Source organism: Pogona vitticeps, chromosome 3, assembly GCF_051106095.1.
Source record: "Pogona vitticeps strain Pit_001003342236 chromosome 3, PviZW2.1, whole genome shotgun sequence".
NCBI lineage: Eukaryota > Metazoa > Chordata > Lepidosauria > Squamata > Agamidae > Pogona > Pogona vitticeps.
The window spans coordinates 218,654,693-218,672,403 of NC_135785.1; the positions used below are offsets into that span (position 1 = coordinate 218,654,693).

At 39.6% G+C, this 17,711-nt stretch overlaps 1 protein-coding gene across 2 annotated transcripts in view; it reads right to left on the bottom strand.

The window, feature by feature from the left end:
- The window catches only part of VGLL3 (vestigial like family member 3), a 40,789-nt gene that overhangs the window by 8,883 nt on the left and 14,195 nt on the right, over positions 1–17,711 (bottom strand). For both annotated transcript variants that reach the window (XM_072994012.2, XM_072994015.2), the window contains exon 3: positions 14,989–15,486. In XM_072994012.2, the coding sequence (XP_072850113.2) occupies positions 14,989–15,486 (498 nt within the window). The remainder of the gene's footprint in view (positions 1–14,988; positions 15,487–17,711) is intronic.

A 17,711-nucleotide genomic window follows, 5' to 3' on the forward strand; every position in this document is an offset into this window, starting at 1 on the left:
AATAAGGTTTATTTTAAATACAAACAGGGTAAATAAAACAATCAGGTGAATAAAATAAGGTAACGTGGCTTATTCTCACACACACAAGCATACAGTTTGGTTCACCTAGAACCTTTAACTTAAAGCACAGACCCTGAACCCATCAGTTCTGGCTAACCCACAGACCCCTGAACCTTTCAGGTTGGTACTCTGACACACAGTAGTACCCTGTCTGACACACAGACTCCCACAACAGCTTCTTCTTCCCCAGCTGCTGCTTCGTCCCTCCCAGTGTCTCTCAGTGTTTGTCTCAGCATCTCCTCTTCACCACACAGGCATCACATATTTATACAGTACAGCCCCTCCTCCTGATGTCCCGCCTTCCACTCCCCATAGGATGGAACTTTCCCTCCAAACCCATGACAGACAGGTAACATCAGTGCTGTTATGTAACACACACCACTGCAAAATGTAAGATAAAAGGTTATTGCCTGCAATAAACTATTTTAAAAGGATGAAAAATGTAGCTCATCTTTTGGACTCATTATTTACCAAACAGATGAATCTAATAATAGTCATTAAGAACAATTAAACAAGGAAAATTGAAGAGATAAAACTATTATCTGCCCCCATCTTAAATCAGAATGAAATATTGCTGTGAAACCCAAGATTGTGCTGAAGTTCCCGAACTCAAAGGAGGGGGAAATGGCAACACTCCTGAAATTACTTACTATTGAATCATTTCCTTCTGCTTTGATGGAATTGTTCCAAATTAATTTATGTGCACTTTTAACAGCAACAAGGCTATGGAGGGCATCTAGGATTCCTATCTGGTGTGCTGCCTCCTCAGTTCCTGGAGATATCAGCCTAAGTCCAACATCATGCTATTAGCCTGAAAAATCCCTGTTTGCATTGTTATGATAGATTGCAGCACTGCAGTAGCAGAAGCAACCTTGCAAGCATGCAATCTATGTTGCACAGCTGCTTGCACCAAATTACCCTGGATACCATCCATGGACTAATTCTTTAAACCCTAACCCATATCTTATAATGCAATCGACTTTCGACTAGCTCCAACAGTATCGGACAAAGCCTTCCTTGCTTAAGAGCTTGAACGTTCCAGCCAGCTATCTCTTACATCTAGTGACTTGTGCAGGCAACTTTGCTGTTCTTTACCTTGGTGAAAATCTCTTTTGAACACTGTACACTTAATTTGCCCTGAACAGATTCGTTTGCTTTTTCAACTATTTTAGGAATGTAGATAAGCAGAGGTTTAACTATATAGATACAGACTCAAAGAAGTCGGTTTATCACTGCTAAACTACCAGAGTTAGATGGGATAAAGACATTTTGATGGCAGTTTGGGCCAGAAATGTCCACGTGTATTCTTCTTGCTATCCAGTGCCTATTTAATAGGCCTTGTATGGATGCAAATCCTTTTCCCTTGCAATGTTCCTGAGTGGGCATTATATTTCTAACCTCCATACACACCCTGCGAACTGCGTTGAACATATAGCACTTCTGTTTCTAGCAGAACAGGCATGCAGATTAGACTGATACATATGGTATGGAACTCTGAAACACTACATTAATGTATAGGTTATTATCATAGTTAAATGCTCTTTGCCAAGCTCTGTAATATTTAAGGTGGACTTCAAAATCAACACATCATAAAGTACATCAAACAGTCTAATTCCCTGACTTAACTCTGCTGCATTTCATCCTTCTAGATCCTGTCTTTTCATTCTTGCTTTCTACTTTTTCCAGATATTTTCATATTTTCCATATTTCAAGTAATACAATCTAGTAATACAATCTAGCCATTCTGATTTTTTGGTAGGGGAATGATGTGGCAAGGAAGGAAGATTTCCAAATTAGCATTCTTCCTGATTTGGAAATCTTTGATTGGGAAGCAAAGATGACACATATTGCTGCTTTTATCTATCTATCTATCTATCTATCTATCTATCTATCTATCTATCTATCTATCTATCTATCTATCTATCTATCTATCTATCTATCTATCTATCTATCTATCTATCTATCTATCTATCCATCCATCCATCCATCCATCCATCCATCCATCCATCCATCCATCCATCCATCCATCCATCCATCTTATATGCCGCCCACACTACCCAAAGGTCTCTGGGCAGTGGGCAGTTTACAACAGTTTGAATGATAGCATAACACAAAATGCCTCTTCAAGAGGCGATTCATATAAGCTGTGATTAAATAAAATTGTGATATATCATTTAAACTCAGAATTATAAGTACTATACACACAGGCTTCATACAGACAACACACACACACACACTGTTGCATTATATCTAGGAAATGTATTTATAATAGTTACAAACTATTTCATTTGGTCATAGAAATGTGTGCCTATTTTTAGATTGGCTAGCTCAAGCAGTACGTATTACTGTGCTAAATAGTACAGGTGTAGGCATGGACACCATTTGCCAAGCTGACCTGCTATAAATTTGCTGTGATCCACATACTGGCTTAAGCAAATGCTACTCTATCTAATCTCAGTGGAGTCATTTTTCCAACCATTCAGATTTGATGGCTGGGAGAAGGCAACAGCTGTTCTTCAATGCTTATTTCATCATAGCTAATGATGGTTATACATGGTTCTTATTTATTATATGAACTTATTATCAGAAATCTTCACTCAGGGGATTAAGTCAAGGTACAAACTACAGAACATGGCTTTTGAGTACAAAATGCAAAATTTCCTTCAGAATTTAAAAATTCTCTTTTAAGCAAGAAGCACGTAAGCATTTATAAGCCTTTGTATTTTTTTAAAAAAACAGCTAATAATTATGCACAGTTTTTTCTTTCTTTCCATGGTTTTCCCATTGGTTACTCTACAAATGAAAAGTAGCCACAGTAAGCTGAAAATGTGAACAAAAAAGCAAGGGGGGGGGAAGCGCCTCTTTTCTGCTTTTGTTTTCAAACCTCCTGAAGCTACATCTCCTTCCTTTTTTCTTTTTTCTTTTAAGAACACAAGGGAAGAGACACATAGAACTCTGACACATAGAAGGCAATGCCTTCTTCAGTCTAACATAGGACATTAAGACATTGTTGGACTGACTCCCATCAGTTCAAACAAAATGGACAGTTGTTAAGGATGATGGGAACCGTGATCCAGTAACATCTGTTGGGTGACAGGTGTGATGATTTGTGTTTTTATGTGTATTAGAATGGGATATGTAGTACTAAGATTGTCCCAATAGCATCCATTTTGATTTAAAGTCTGTTCTGTAGTAGGAAAGTTTTATATGCTGTTTCAGAGAAGCTTCGCTCTCTGGTTATCTCGTTGCTAAGATGAGCAGAGAGCAGAGAGTTTCGTAGTCAAAATAATTCTGCCACAAAGAATGATAACAACTGAAGCTCCCTGAGAAAGTTAGGTGGGACAACAAGGCCCAGGAGGCATTCTGGGAAGAAGAAGAGAGAGGAGGAGAAGAAGAAAGATGGAGTTTGCCTGAGAAAGGGGCAGACACGTGCTTTTCCCATAATGGACTGGTTTTCATCTAGCATCAGCCTTTGAAGACCCAAGACACGTGAGATGGATGATTTATGCTTTTTGTTAGTTAGCATAGTTTCATTTCTTTATTTTTTTAGCTGGAGTGGGGGAGTGATGTGTTCCGTTGGTCTTGAATGAAAATGTACCTACTGACTTAATTTACTATCAACTGAAACCTTTTCTAAAGTAATTCTTTTTAATAAAACAGTAATGATTGATTTCTATCTGGAAGCATTGTTTCTTGAGCAGACTAGCTGAATGTCTAATTGGCCACGTGGGTTTGCTACCAAACTTTCAGAGCCAAATCATTCTGAGTATATCACATGGTTATGACTGTGTTGCTTTCTTAATAAGGAGATTGGCCTCTGAGTAAGAAAATTTAGACAGAACTTGGCTGAGTTCAATTGGCTCTGCTCAGCAGTTAGAGGTTTGTCTGGTTTTCTTACTCGTCCCAATTTCCAGCACCCCCATAAATCTCTTTGGAGATACGGGGCTGCTTACATGGTGGCAGCGGTGGGATGAAACACGTGCTTTAGTGTGATTTATGGATTTATGGTGCTTGCTTTGTAACTGAAGCTGCAGGCGTTCTTCCGGAAGCCTTGGCTGAGGGAGTGCGTGCATGCTGTCAGGCTGTAAATTAGCCAAATTGCTTTTCTCTTTCCAGCTAAGGATCTTACGGAAAGACTTAGCTGCAGTGAGGTCTGATAAGAAACAACGCTTAGGTTTTAACAGACAGTAGAATCTGTTTAATTGGGTTGTTTAATGAGTGGGCATTTTCATGCAAGTAAACGGTCGCCCTTCTGAAGCTCCAGTTTAGGGCTGTTCCTGCCAGAGTGTTTTATGGCTTTGCTCTCGCCCTACAGTTTCGGCTACATGGGCAGAGAGAGATTTTTCCTTTTGGGTCAGTTTGGCGTTTGCTTTGGATGCAGCTTATATGGAGCAACACTTAGCAGCAGAAGAATTTTTGGAATTGCCTGGAGAGCTGTTTGTGACTCAGAGAAAAGTTAAAATTGGTAGTGCATCTGCTAAATTGGTTAGTACAGATACGAAGCCCTGGCACCAAGAGCTTTTGGAGGCTCTTGAACAGGACGTCTTGACTCCAAGTGGTGCTAGGCAAAGGATTACTTATGATTCTTCACAACTGAGAAGGGAATTACAAAAGGGAGATATAATGGCTAAACTCCCAGAACAGGACGTCCAGGATCTACTTAGATCTGATTCAGATCAGACTTGGACTAAGTTGCAACAGATGGATCAGGCAGAGGAAATGGCGGGTGCCAGCACTCCAGTAGGGAGGGGAGTGCCAGGCAGAGGCATTTCTGATGGGACAGCAGGGGCAGCAGCAGCAGCAGCAGCCGGTGCTGTGGGTCCTGATCCTAACAAGAGTCTATCACAAGTGGATAAGTTAACAATGATGTTTGCAGATTTTGTTGCTTGTCACACTCAATCTATTCATAATCAGAACATTGATGATGAGTTATTGAAGCAGTACAGAGAGGCAGAGGTGGAGCGTTTGGTTAATAAGCTGAAGGAAAAAGAGGAGTCTGAGGACTCAATAGCCAGTGTTGATAGAAGCAATCTACCTTACTACCATGATGACCTACCTGTTAGGGCAAAAACTGCACCAGTAGCGCCTAAGAGACAGAGTCAGCCTGAATTTAGAAAGTCTTTTCCTCAAGAGCCCAAGCAAAGTTCATTTGAGCAACGCAGGAGTCTAGCTCCTAGCCAGAGTAAAATGCCTCTTAAATGTTTTGAATGTGGTGGCTCTCATCTGCGACGAGATTGCCCAAAGTTGAATGTGCCAGCTAGCCAAGTTAAGGAGCCAGCTAGGAAAACACCTGTGCCAGCTCCACGCAGATCTAAAGCAGGCACACCCAAGATGGCGTATGTAAGTTCTGTGCCAGCAGGAACTCAGCAAGTGCCAGCTGCCAGTAATGCAGTTTCTGTGCCTCACCAGTCAAGCATTGTGCCTTCACAGAGTCAGGAAGGAGTTAACTTAACTGTAACCCCTTCGCAAGCCAGTGGAATGCAGGCAGCAGTAAACCAATATGTGCCTAGAGTTTTGGACTTACAAATTGCTTCAATTTCCTCAGAAATTGTAAAAGAGACTGCATCAGGAGAGAGGTTTTCTGTTATGGATCCTGATTGCATAGTACCAACTGCACAAAGGGACTGGGCAACCCGCACATTTTCTGAGGTGGTTTTTCTTCATACACCTGGAGGTGATATGGCTTTAAGTGCTTTTCGTGACTCGGGTGCCGACATTTCTTCGATAAGCAAACGTTTTCTAGACCCCACCTTAATCTTGAACAACCTGAGGTGTCCAGTAAAAACTTATGGATCTATAGAGACTGATCAGCGTTTTATTCCTTTAGCTTATGTCAAAATTTCCTATAAGAGCTGGTCAGGTGCAAAACATATTTTAACCCATGAGGGAAAACCTGATTTTCTTCTTGGAAATGATCTTGCTTTTTTGGATCACATGCAGAGTCAAAATGCAACTTCAATGTCGGTAGTTACGCGATCTCAAAGTAGGGAGATGCATGATCCTGAACGGGAGCAGGAATCCACTGAGGATAGCTCAGATGGAGACCTTACCCAACAGCAGCCTCTTGTGACCGAACCTGATAATGCAGCTACAACTGAAACTAAAATGGAGGAGGTGATACCTAAGGGATCAGAGGACTTTAGACTGAAGCAACTTAATGATCCCTCTCTAGCTTCTTTGAGGTCACAAGCAGACAACTATGCTGAACGCCCTGCGCATCAGCAAGTTAGTTTCCTGTGGGGAGAAAATGGACTTTTGTACAGAGAATATTTCCCCAAATCCAACTTGGACGCCCAACCTGTTCAACAGTTAGTCGTGCCTACTGAATATAGACTGAGAATACTAGAAATGGCTCATGACCATCCGAGTAGTGGGCACCAGGGAATACAAAAAACCCTAAAGAGAATTTCTCAACATTTTTACTGGCCTGGTATTTCAAAAACTGTAAAGGACTATGTCAGTTCTTGTGACTATTGCCAACGCACAGGCCATCAAACTGACAAGGTAAAGGCCGAAATGCAGATTATGGAAATTCCTGATCAAGTGTTCCAGTGTTTGCAAATGGATGTACTAGGACCTTTTGTTCCTACTAAATCTAAGAAGAAATACATCATTTCTTTCATCTGTTCTGCCAGTAGGTGGATCGAGGCCTACGCTATTAGCAACCTGACAGCTACCACCATAGCTAGAATCATCGTGGACTTGTGCTCGCGTATTGGAGTACCATCCAAAATAATTTGTGATCAAGCAGGAGCCTTTACAAGTGAACTTATGCGTAAGATCTGCGAGATAAGTGGATTAACCATCAGTTTTTCCACGGCCCATCATCCTCAATCTCATGGTATGGTGGAAAGAGGTCAACAAACTTTGCTTAGGATGATTAAAACTTTGACCCAAGAATATGGAAACATTTGGGATGAGCTTTTGCCTTTTGCTTTGTTTGCTTACCGTAGCTCAGCTCATTCTTCACTAGGTGGCTTTTCTCCAAGTGAGGTGGTGTTTGGAAGAAATCTACAAGGACCATTGGACTTCCTGAAATCCGATTGGGAAGGTGTGGTTAAAAGTAGTACTGTGCCAGTTGCTGATTTTGTTAGAAAACTTCAAGAGAAACTCTTGGCTGTCCAGGAGTTAGCCAGAGACAATTTGTTGGACGCTCAAGCAAGTCAGAAGTTCTTCCACGACAAGAGATCCAGACACAGGGAATTTTCTGTGGGTGATTTGGTACTTGTTCTGAACCCACTCAGACCTTCTAAGCTAGAAGTGGTCTGGGAAGGTCCAGGTGAAATTGTTCAAAAATTGGGAAATGTCAATTATCTTGTCAAAATGTTGGATTCTAATAAGAAACCTGTTCTTTACCATGTCAATAGTTTGAAACTGTACAAAGATAGATCTGCAATGGTTTTTCAATGTCATGCTGAATATTTTCATGCTGCAAATGAACCTATTGATATGTTATCTGAATTGCAAGATGCAGGTACATGGTCTGATAATCTTGTTTTAACAGGTACCGTTGATCAGAAAGAAAGGTTGTTTCAAATTTTAGAACAATACCAGGATGTGTTTTCAGATAAACCAGGTTACACCAAATTGATCAGTCATGTGATAACTACTGAGAACAACGCCCAGCCCATACGGTCTAGCCCATATAGAGCAATTGGTAATCATGCTATCCAAATTGAACAAGAGATACAAAAGATGTTATCTTTGGGGGTGATTGAACCGTCATTCTCCCCTTGGGCTTCTCCGGTGGTTCTGGTGCCAAAACGTAACGCTTTGGGTGAAATTCTCGAGGAAGTAAGATTTTGTGTTGATTACAGAAAGTTAAACAGTGTTACTGTTCCAGATCCATACCCATTGCCTAGAATGGATGATTTAATTGAACATCTGTCAAAGGCTAAGTTTATCAGCATTCTCGATTTAAAGAATGCTTATTGGCAGCTAGATTTAGCTGAAGATTCACGAGATAAGACCGCTTTCATCACGCACGTGGGAACTTTCCGTTTCCGCAGGTTGCCATTTGGTTTGAAGAATGCAGGTGCGTCATTTCAAAGGATGATAGATAAACTTTTACAAGGTTTACCTTTTGCAAGTGCTTATCTTGATGATGTTGCCATTTTCAGTTCTGATTTTGATTCTCACATGTCTCACATTGAAACTGTTTTGTCCAGACTTCAGCAAGCAGGACTGACAGTCAAAGCCAGCAAGTGTCAGTGGATGCAAGGAAAAGTCATGTACTTAGGTCATTTGATTGGGCAAGGAGAAATTCAGACTTTGCAAGCTAAAGTACAATCTATTAATGATTGGCCTATTCCAAAAACTAAGAAACAGGTACGCTCATTTTTGGGCCTAGTCGGCTACTACAGAAAATTCATTCCTGATTTCAGTCATTTGGCTTCACCTCTGACAGAGCTCACTAGGAAGAGACAGCCTGTCAAGGTAAAGTGGACACCAGAGTGTCAAGGTGCCTTTGATGCTTTAAAAGCTAAGATTATGGATGCGCCTATACTGAAGTCCCCTGATTTTGACAAACCATTCATTTTACAAACTGATGCTTCTGAATTAGGACTGGGAGCTGTTTTGTTACAGCAAGGAGAAGATGGGAACCTTTACCCTATCTCATACTTCTCTAGAAAACTCTTGGATAGAGAGAGAAGTTACGCAGTACCTGAAAAGGAGGCTCTTTCTATATTTTGGTCTCTCAATTTACTTCGACCTTACCTATGGGGTCGTAAGTTTACACTCCAAACAGATCACAGAGCTTTAGTTTGGTTGCAGAAGATGAAATCTCACAACCAAAAATTGTTGAGATGGAGTCTAGCATTGCAAGATTTTGATTTTGAAGTTCAACACATTCCTGGAAAATTGAATGTAGTGGCAGATGGTCTTTCTAGAATGTACTGTGAAGATTCTTATGAACCTGAACGTTGAAACAATGTATTCAACAGTGTGCTATGTTTCAGTATTGTAATAGTTAATCTGTAGTTGAATTTTGAGATGTAACCAGTTAATTACTTTGAATTACTTTTTAGTTACTTTTGCTTGATTTCTTAAAATTAGATCAGATTAACTGCTCTGAATTTTAACGATAATCAGGGGGGGCATGTGATGATTTGTGTTTTTATGTGTATTAGAATGGGATATGTAGTACTAAGATTGTCCCAATAGCATCCATTTTGATTTAAAGTCTGTTCTGTAGTAGGAAAGTTTTATATGCTGTTTCAGAGAAGCTTCGCTCTCTGGTTATCTCGTTGCTAAGATGAGCAGAGAGCAGAGAGTTTCGTAGTCAAAATAATTCTGCCACAAAGAATGATAACAACTGAAGCTCCCTGAGAAAGTTAGGCGGGACAACAAGGCCCAGGAGGCATTCTGGGAAGAAGAAGAGAGAGGAGGAGAAGAAGAAAGATGGAGTTTGCCTGAGAAAGGGGCAGACACGTGCTTTTCCCATAATGGACTGGTTTTCATCTAGCATCAGCCTTTGAAGACCCAAGACACGTGAGATGGATGATTTATGCTTTTTGTTAGTTAGCATAGTTTCATTTCTTTATTTTTTTAGCTGGAGTGGGGGAGTGATGTGTTCCGTTGGTCTTGAATGAAAATGTACCTACTGACTTAATTTACTATCAACTGAAACCTTTTCTAAAGTAATTCTTTTTAATAAAACAGTAATGATTGATTTCTATCTGGAAGCATTGTTTCTTGAGCAGACTAGCTGAATGTCTAATTGGCCACGTGGGTTTGCTACCAAACTTTCAGAGCCAAATCATTCTGAGTATATCACATGGTTATGACTGTGTTGCTTTCTTAATAAGGAGATTGGCCTCTGAGTAAGAAAATTTAGACAGAACTTGGCTGAGTTCAATTGGCTCTGCTCAGCAGTTAGAGGTTTGTCTGGTTTTCTTACTCGTCCCAATTTCCAGCACCCCCATAAACCCCCAGGCATACTTTAAATGTTGCATCCTGGATTCAGATGTTTTGAAATTTGTATATTAAAAGCTATATTCTCCATGCTGGAGGAAAAATCCTGTACCTTTTCCCAGTGACATTTTTAGCAAATAAATGACAGGAGAGAAAACTGTAAGCAGGGACAACCAAATGTAGTAGGAAGAGTGCTAATTATACCTCAAGGGAATCAGGTTCAAATCCCAATTCAGCCACAGAGCTCACTTTTGGCTTGCATTTCTCTCTCGACTCACCACACAGGATTGCTATCATACCAAAACGGGACATGACAAACCATGTATTCTGCCTTGACAGTGTGCAAAATAAATACCATAACCAACATCTCCCCAAAACTCATGCTATTGTAAGCTGCTAACAAACCTGCTTTTTAATTAAAAAACAACACTACCACACAAGAAGACTCAAGAAGTCACTACTTCCTGCATGATTTGGTCCTGATACACAAAGTGAATTTTGTCATCCTTCTTAAACACGTCCTTCATGACTGCCATGAATGACTGCCATGTCTAAGGACCCTGAGGACCACCTCAGGACTAAGTGGGCCTTAGGTGATTTTCATGAGATGACTTGGCTATCATTTTTCTCATGAACTCATGAAGCACATCTGGAAAAGAATGAATAAAAAGGGAATAACTGCACAGGACCTTGTCATTATTTTATAATTCACAATTGTGTGAGGTGGACATAGACTTTCTGGATTCAGAAAGGAAAGTGTTGATCAAATTAATTAAATGTTATGCACTGAACATTTATGTTCCAACACAAGTAAGCCATGAGCTAGTACTGCAAGCAACATGAGTGCTAAAGAACTGAATCCACAACACATTTTCATAATTAGCTCCTGTCTGACCATCAGAAACCATATGTGCAACTCCAGTCAGAAAATCTGACAGCATCAGTGATGGTACTTCCAAATGCTTTCTGGAAAGCAAAGGGCCTAATTCCTACAGCCAGAAAGGTAATTAGTTTTGTCAGTGGAAGTAGCATCACAGATAGTTAATTGGTAACATAAATAGGTGAATAAGGTCACAGAGATACAGTAAGCTGAACTGGATCATTACCATTAGTATATTCCTAAAGGAAAATAAAGGAAAGCCACTGTTAGATCTGAGTAACCACTCTTTTGCAAACATGCATATCACTGAACTAGATTATCTTGATTACTCGATAACCAATGAACTAGATTATCTCCTACTACTTTCATTTACCCTAGAATACTGTGCAGACGTTTTTAGGTTGCTGGCACATTCCTTTAAAATAAATACTTTTTCAGCTCCATTTTCCAGCCTTAGACAGGATGGACAACTAGGAATACTGGAATTGTTATTTTATTAGACACACTGTTATATCTCTCTACCAGTGATGGCATGTTTCATGGAAACTAGAAATCTCCTAAATGCATCTTTCCAAAAGTTGGATCCCATGAAGAGAAAACCAATTGCTCCTAGCAGATGATCCTTTTACAACTCAGAACATGAACTTTAATTACTCTTTTATCATATATACAGCTGCAAACACTATCAATGACCATAAAATTGTCCAGGCTTTTTAAAGATTCAGTTATGCAATATTTCTTCACTTCCTGAGAATGCAAATAGCAGTGTTTGACTCTGTCACTGTATAAAGGGGAATATGAGAATGAAGACTGCTGGAATCCAGCAGCTAGCAGAAGAAGGCACATTTGCAAAATAAATCCTCAAGCTGTTTAGTTTTTGGCCTTGGTTTTCTTAATTTAGTTAGCTTTAACTTTTTTTTTCTTGAAAAATAAATAAATTTTCTCATCACATTTTTTTAAAAAATATTTTTCTTCTTTCACAACATTGGCTGCCCTGCCAATTCTCCTAAATTCAACAATGTAAAGTAATTGTCATCTATAAAGTTATTTTAATGGCATTGCTGCTTAGATAATTTTCCAGATGTATCAGACAATCTGCAACACTCTTGGTGTGTTAATAGTTTTACCTAAAGTGGATGTCAAAAAAAAGATATGGATTCAGAAACAAAAAGCTCAATGACACCTACTCAGTGGTAATATTGTATGATAGTGTTTTTTCCACAAATGCCTACAAAAATTATGATAGATGTCTATGTAAAATAAAGTGTTGCTTTGTTATTCTCAATGATAAAAAATGCAATCTCAAAAGAGAGTTTTTCTGAATTCAGGAAAATAGCACCTTTCTTTGGCTTTGGTATTCTTTACTATGGCCTAGTTCAATATTCCTTATTAATTAATAAGTAAAGGCAAAATAGGTTTACATTTCATATGTGAAGTTTGATCCTTTTGTTGCTGTTCAAACCATGCTCTGCTCAAGGATCTCCTAACTGCGCCTTTCTGTTCACATATGTGAATAGATGTGTCCAAGGCCTTTCTATTCGCATGTGTTTCACTAAAAGATCTAACTTTTCCACATGCATCTGACATGGGAGAATAAGAATAAGCACTCTTTTTCAGATCCATCAAAACAGAAAAATTAGGGCTAAGGTTAGAGCAGGCTCTAATTGCATGTTGTGGAGTAACCAGAGTCTTGCACAAAACTGGTCCATGAGTAAGCATCATGTTTGTCCATTTCATTTTAGGTCAGTCATGGATGCTTTCAGTCTTTGACAGAATCAAATTATACCGAGTTTTGGAATATCGTTTTTAAGGATCATGAATGTAATGACCAGCAGCATAACAGCCTCTGAAATTCTGCTGACTGTAACAGAGCTTTGAAACAATGGATTTTTCTGGCAACACTACTTTTGGAATGCCAAGGGAACTTTTCACCACAGCTCAATTCATCTGGAAATTGTGTTTGGATACATAAAATCTTATGAAAAATAAAAACTGGTTAGTCTTAAGGGTGCTACAAGACTTCTCTGTCCATGAAAATTCTCAGTCATCCAGATGTGCTTATCTGGAAGTTGTGTCATGGCAACTGGACTTCATTCTTGTTAGGCTGAAACATTTGGATGAGTACAGTGGACCCTCGACTTACAGACGGCTCGACTTACAGACTTTTCGAGTTACAGACTTCTCTGGCTGCAAAATTTAGATTCGACTTGCAGCCAGAGAATCGACTTACAGACCAGAAAAAAACCAAAATGGAATAAAAATAGAATAAAAACCACTGGTTATGGGATTAATCGGTTTTCAGTGCATTGTAGGTCAATGGAGATTCGACTTGCAGACTTTTCGACTTGCAGCCACCATTCCAATATGGATTAATTCCTTAAGTAGAGGGTCCACTGTACTGAAACGTTTCAACCTAACAAGGAAATCCAGTTGCCATGACTCAACTTCCAAATACAAGATTTCTGGTTTCTCTTCTGCTACAACAGTCTAACACAACTACCATCTAGATAGATTAACTTTTTCACCACTAGTGAATCAGTCTTCTCCAACACACTGTCATCCCACTGTGTTGGACTATAATTTCCATTGTCCCCAGGCAATGTGGGAAAACTGTGGATTATTAACTGACAGATCTGGAGGGTAATATGTTTGAAGAAAATGCCTGAAAGCAAGATAATCAGTCAGCCAAAACCAGCATAGTGACCAACCCTTGGGCAAATTGAGGTCTTTCAGATTTTGGAATGAAAACTTTATCATTCCTAACCATTGGTATGGTGGTTAGGTCTGGCAAGAGTGATATTCTAACAACATCTGAAGTGTCTTACACATTCAAACCTGCTTAAGGACAAAGAAAATGTAGATCAAAATGATTTTTAAAGACTCTGCTATATCAGACAAAATGATAATCCTTCAATATTAGCTTCTTTCAGTTAAAAGTAAACTTGTAGGGCACTGGCCAAGCTAATTAAGGCCTTGGCTTAACTCATCTTTAGGCATTCTTTGTTCTTTATTAGTAATGAACAGAGTTGTTTTCAAGGGACTACAAAAAATATATAACTACTTTGAATGTTGAACAAATACTATGGAACTTGGTAGACACCTTTACAATACAATTCTTTGCAGTTCAAATGATATCATGACCTCTTCAGGGAGTCTCCAGTACTGTCAAGACTAAGACCAGATACCATCCCTATTGAACCCTACACTTCATGATGTTTTTGTGCATAGTGTGGAACTCACAGGAATGAATTAGGTTTCCATTCCAGTGATTATTTCCAAGCATTAAAAACACATCACAAAGGCACTAGAAACTGGAATCTGCAACAGTTGTTAAGCAAAATTGCTGGAGACATTTGCAATACATTTTTTTGTAAGCACACTTAAAAATTTCAGGGATACCTGCTTTGATGCATAGCATTTGGGTTGGATTTTGAAAGGCAATCATGATCCCTTGTGTCTACGCAGAACATCCTATTCTTGTACACAGGATTGATTAATAAACCAGATTCACTGCAGATGCTAACAGATACAAACAAGAATCCTAAATTCTTTTGAGATAAATTTTAGAGAAACCCCCCGCCCTTCCAGTTATGGATACTTAAGATACTTAGTTCTTTTTGACATTATGGGAATATAGGATACTTATCATTAGATTTTTGTAACTATAAAAAAACAAGGCTTTGGATTATGGAATGATTCATCTGTATTAAGTGGGCTATATGTTTTGCATTTTCTACAGGAGTGAATAGCTAATTTTTAATGGTCTCTATACAACTCTAGCTCAGTGAGTTAGGTATCTGTCTGCAGAGCCAGAAGCTGGGAGTTAAATTTCTCACTTTGTATCCTTGGAGCAGAGCCAGCCTGTCTAACCTTGGGTAAATAGCACAGTCCCAGGGCACCCTCCTCAAAAGGAAATGGTAAACCACTTCGGAAAAGGGTTCCCTTAAGTCAAAATTGCCTTGAAGGCATATAATTCCTCTTCTTTCGAAATCTATGCATTTTTGCATAATGTCAGCATTATCTAAGGAATCATCTTGGCAGACCAGTTTTAACAACTAGAGGATTTAGTGAGAAACTCCATCTGTGACAGGCTTTCTGAAATATAAAGACCTGAGCATAAGAACAAAGCTTACCTGTGTCAAAACCAAACGTTGGGACAATGTCGACTGTTCCATGAAAGGCTCCTGCCCATGCTGAGGTAGCACTGGTGACAGCAGAAGGATCTGTCTTTGCTGCATCACACTGTGGTGGAGGAATCTTGCCTGTGCAAACTGAAGGCATCAGCAAAGGCCTGTAACGTGGGTCAAGGTGCGAAGTTGGGTGGTGGTGCATGTGTGCATGGGGATGGTGGTGATGCATGTACACATCATGCATATGTCCATATGAAGAGCTCACCTGAGATGCTAATGGATAATGCCAAGATTCTGACATGCTAGGTGGAGGAGGTGGAGCAGTCTGATGCAGGGCATGTCCTGGCCAGCTGCTAGGATCCCCTGTTGAAAAGGTGCCTGGTGCAGTAACTGGAAAATCATGATGGACTCCACTTAAGCATGGGGGAGGTGGAGTTTGATAAGAACTGGTCCAAAACGAAGCTGGGAAACCACTCCTTTGGCTTGTTATTGTTGAATTCTCTTTTAAAAGAAAAGCCAAAGTGAGAATAAATTCTTAAAACTGTTCTTAAATTACAAACAGCATTGCTAACATGGATAAAGAAAAACAGCTCACAGACAAAATTATTTTTAAAATATTAATGAAAGTACATCAAGAAACCAGTCAATCGCAAATGACACAGTTGAGAGTAGGCCTATGTGAATCAATGAACACATGGAGAAGTTGACTCACCAGATCGCCATTGATTAGTGTTATCTAGCGATATTTCAACAGGATTTTGACTAATACGTTTCAAAATGAGCAGAGTTATAATGATTCTTCAGAGAGAGCTTTCTTTCCCTTTTTCATTTATGCCAGAGCTTGACTTTTCTGAACTACCACTTCCCAGAATCCCATAACCACACTGGGCTTGGCTATACCAGCTGGGGGATTCTGGGAAAACTAGTCCAAAAAGTCACTCTACTAAGCTTTGGTGTTGTTTAACATGAGATGACTGCCCCTGCCCGCCATTGTTTCCATCTCTTCCACCTCCAAATTGTGAAGAGTCAGAAAATTGGAAACCACATAAAATCAAACTGTGGGCAGCGTATGCTAAGTTCCCTCCTCCTCCCAACACACAAAACCTGGCAGTATAAACTGTTTCTTACAAGTGTTTCAGGGTGTGTGTTTACAAATTTGTCAGTTGTAATAACAGTAGTTCAGTTTGTTTTAGAAACAAATACCTATCTTTTCAGCTGGCAATTATAAATGTATCATTTACTTATTTTGATAACCTTGAACAGCTTTGCTGAGTTTTTTTAATTAAAAAACTTAGAAGAATGATATAAATTTCAAGATAGCCTTTTAAAAATCTCTTTCAAATTTCATTCTCACAACAGTGACAGCTTCCCCAACAAATCAATTCGGTACCAAGAAATATATATAGCAAGACTGCTGTATCCATGGTTTCACTTATCCACTGCCTAAAAATATAAAATTAAAAAACTCAGAAACACACATTTCCAAGGTTTATTATGAGAACTAGCCACTAGAGAGAACCAGAGATTGTGCAATATATTATGCTATACACGTAGGGTATTCTATTTCTACGGTTTTCAGCAGGATACTGTGGTCCTACTGTACTAGCAAACCAAGACACTGGCTGAAATCCTGTTGCTTAGTTGTAGTAAGCCACACTACAGAAGACTCACTAAATCAATGGTGACTGATCAGGCAATTCCTCCATAAGTTCTGTTAATTCAAATGAGCCTACTTTAGTTGCAACTTACTTTGGCACAGCATGTTACAACTAGAGTAGGCCTATTTGAATCAATAGAACTTACACAGGAGCTGACTCACCAAATCCTCACTGATTTTTATAGCCCTACTCTGGTGCAGCCTAGTATGTCAAGCAACAGAATTTCAGCTACTGTGTCCTTCTGAGGAAATGGCATCAGGGCAAGGCTCCACAAACCTCACTACATTTTATTGTACATTCAAAAGGAAATGCCTATTTAATTCCCTCATAATACTGAGTATAAAAGAGAATTATTTCATAGCACTGTAGGGCCTATACAGGATAGCCAAGAGAGACACAGCTATAAGCCATCTTAGATCCTTCAGGAGAAAGGTGGCATATAAACATTTTAAATAAAATAATTTTTTTTCCTTATGCACTCCATATATGCTGTCCTCTCATCAAGGGGGTCCTCTACTTTTTAATTGAGACACCCATTTCCAAATATCAATAGATTGCTATACAAAGCTGTGCAGGGCGGTCTTAAGTCTATCCAATCAGAACTATTACCACTGAGTTCAGTGAGTTTCCTCCAGAGTAATTATCTTCAATTGAAGCATATTTTCTGATTAGGTAAAAGGTAAAGGTTCCCCTTGACAATTTTTGTCCAGTCGTGTTCGACTCTAGGAGGCGGTGCTCATCCCCGTTTCCAAGCCATAGAGCCAGCGTTTTGTCCGAAGACAATATTCCGTGGTCACATGGCCAGTGTGACTTAGGCACGGAACGCTGTTACCTTCCCACCGAGGTGGTCCCTATTAATCTACTTGCATTTGCATGCTTTCGAACCGCTAGGTTGGTGGGAGCTGGGACAAGTGACGGGCGCTCACTCCGTCGCGTGGATTCGATCTTACAACTGCTGGTCTTCTGACCCTGCAGCACAGGCTTCTGCGGTTTAGCCCGCAGTGCCACCACATCCCTTCTTTCTGATTAGGATGACATACAGCAGTACAAAAGGCAGGGCTTTGGAAG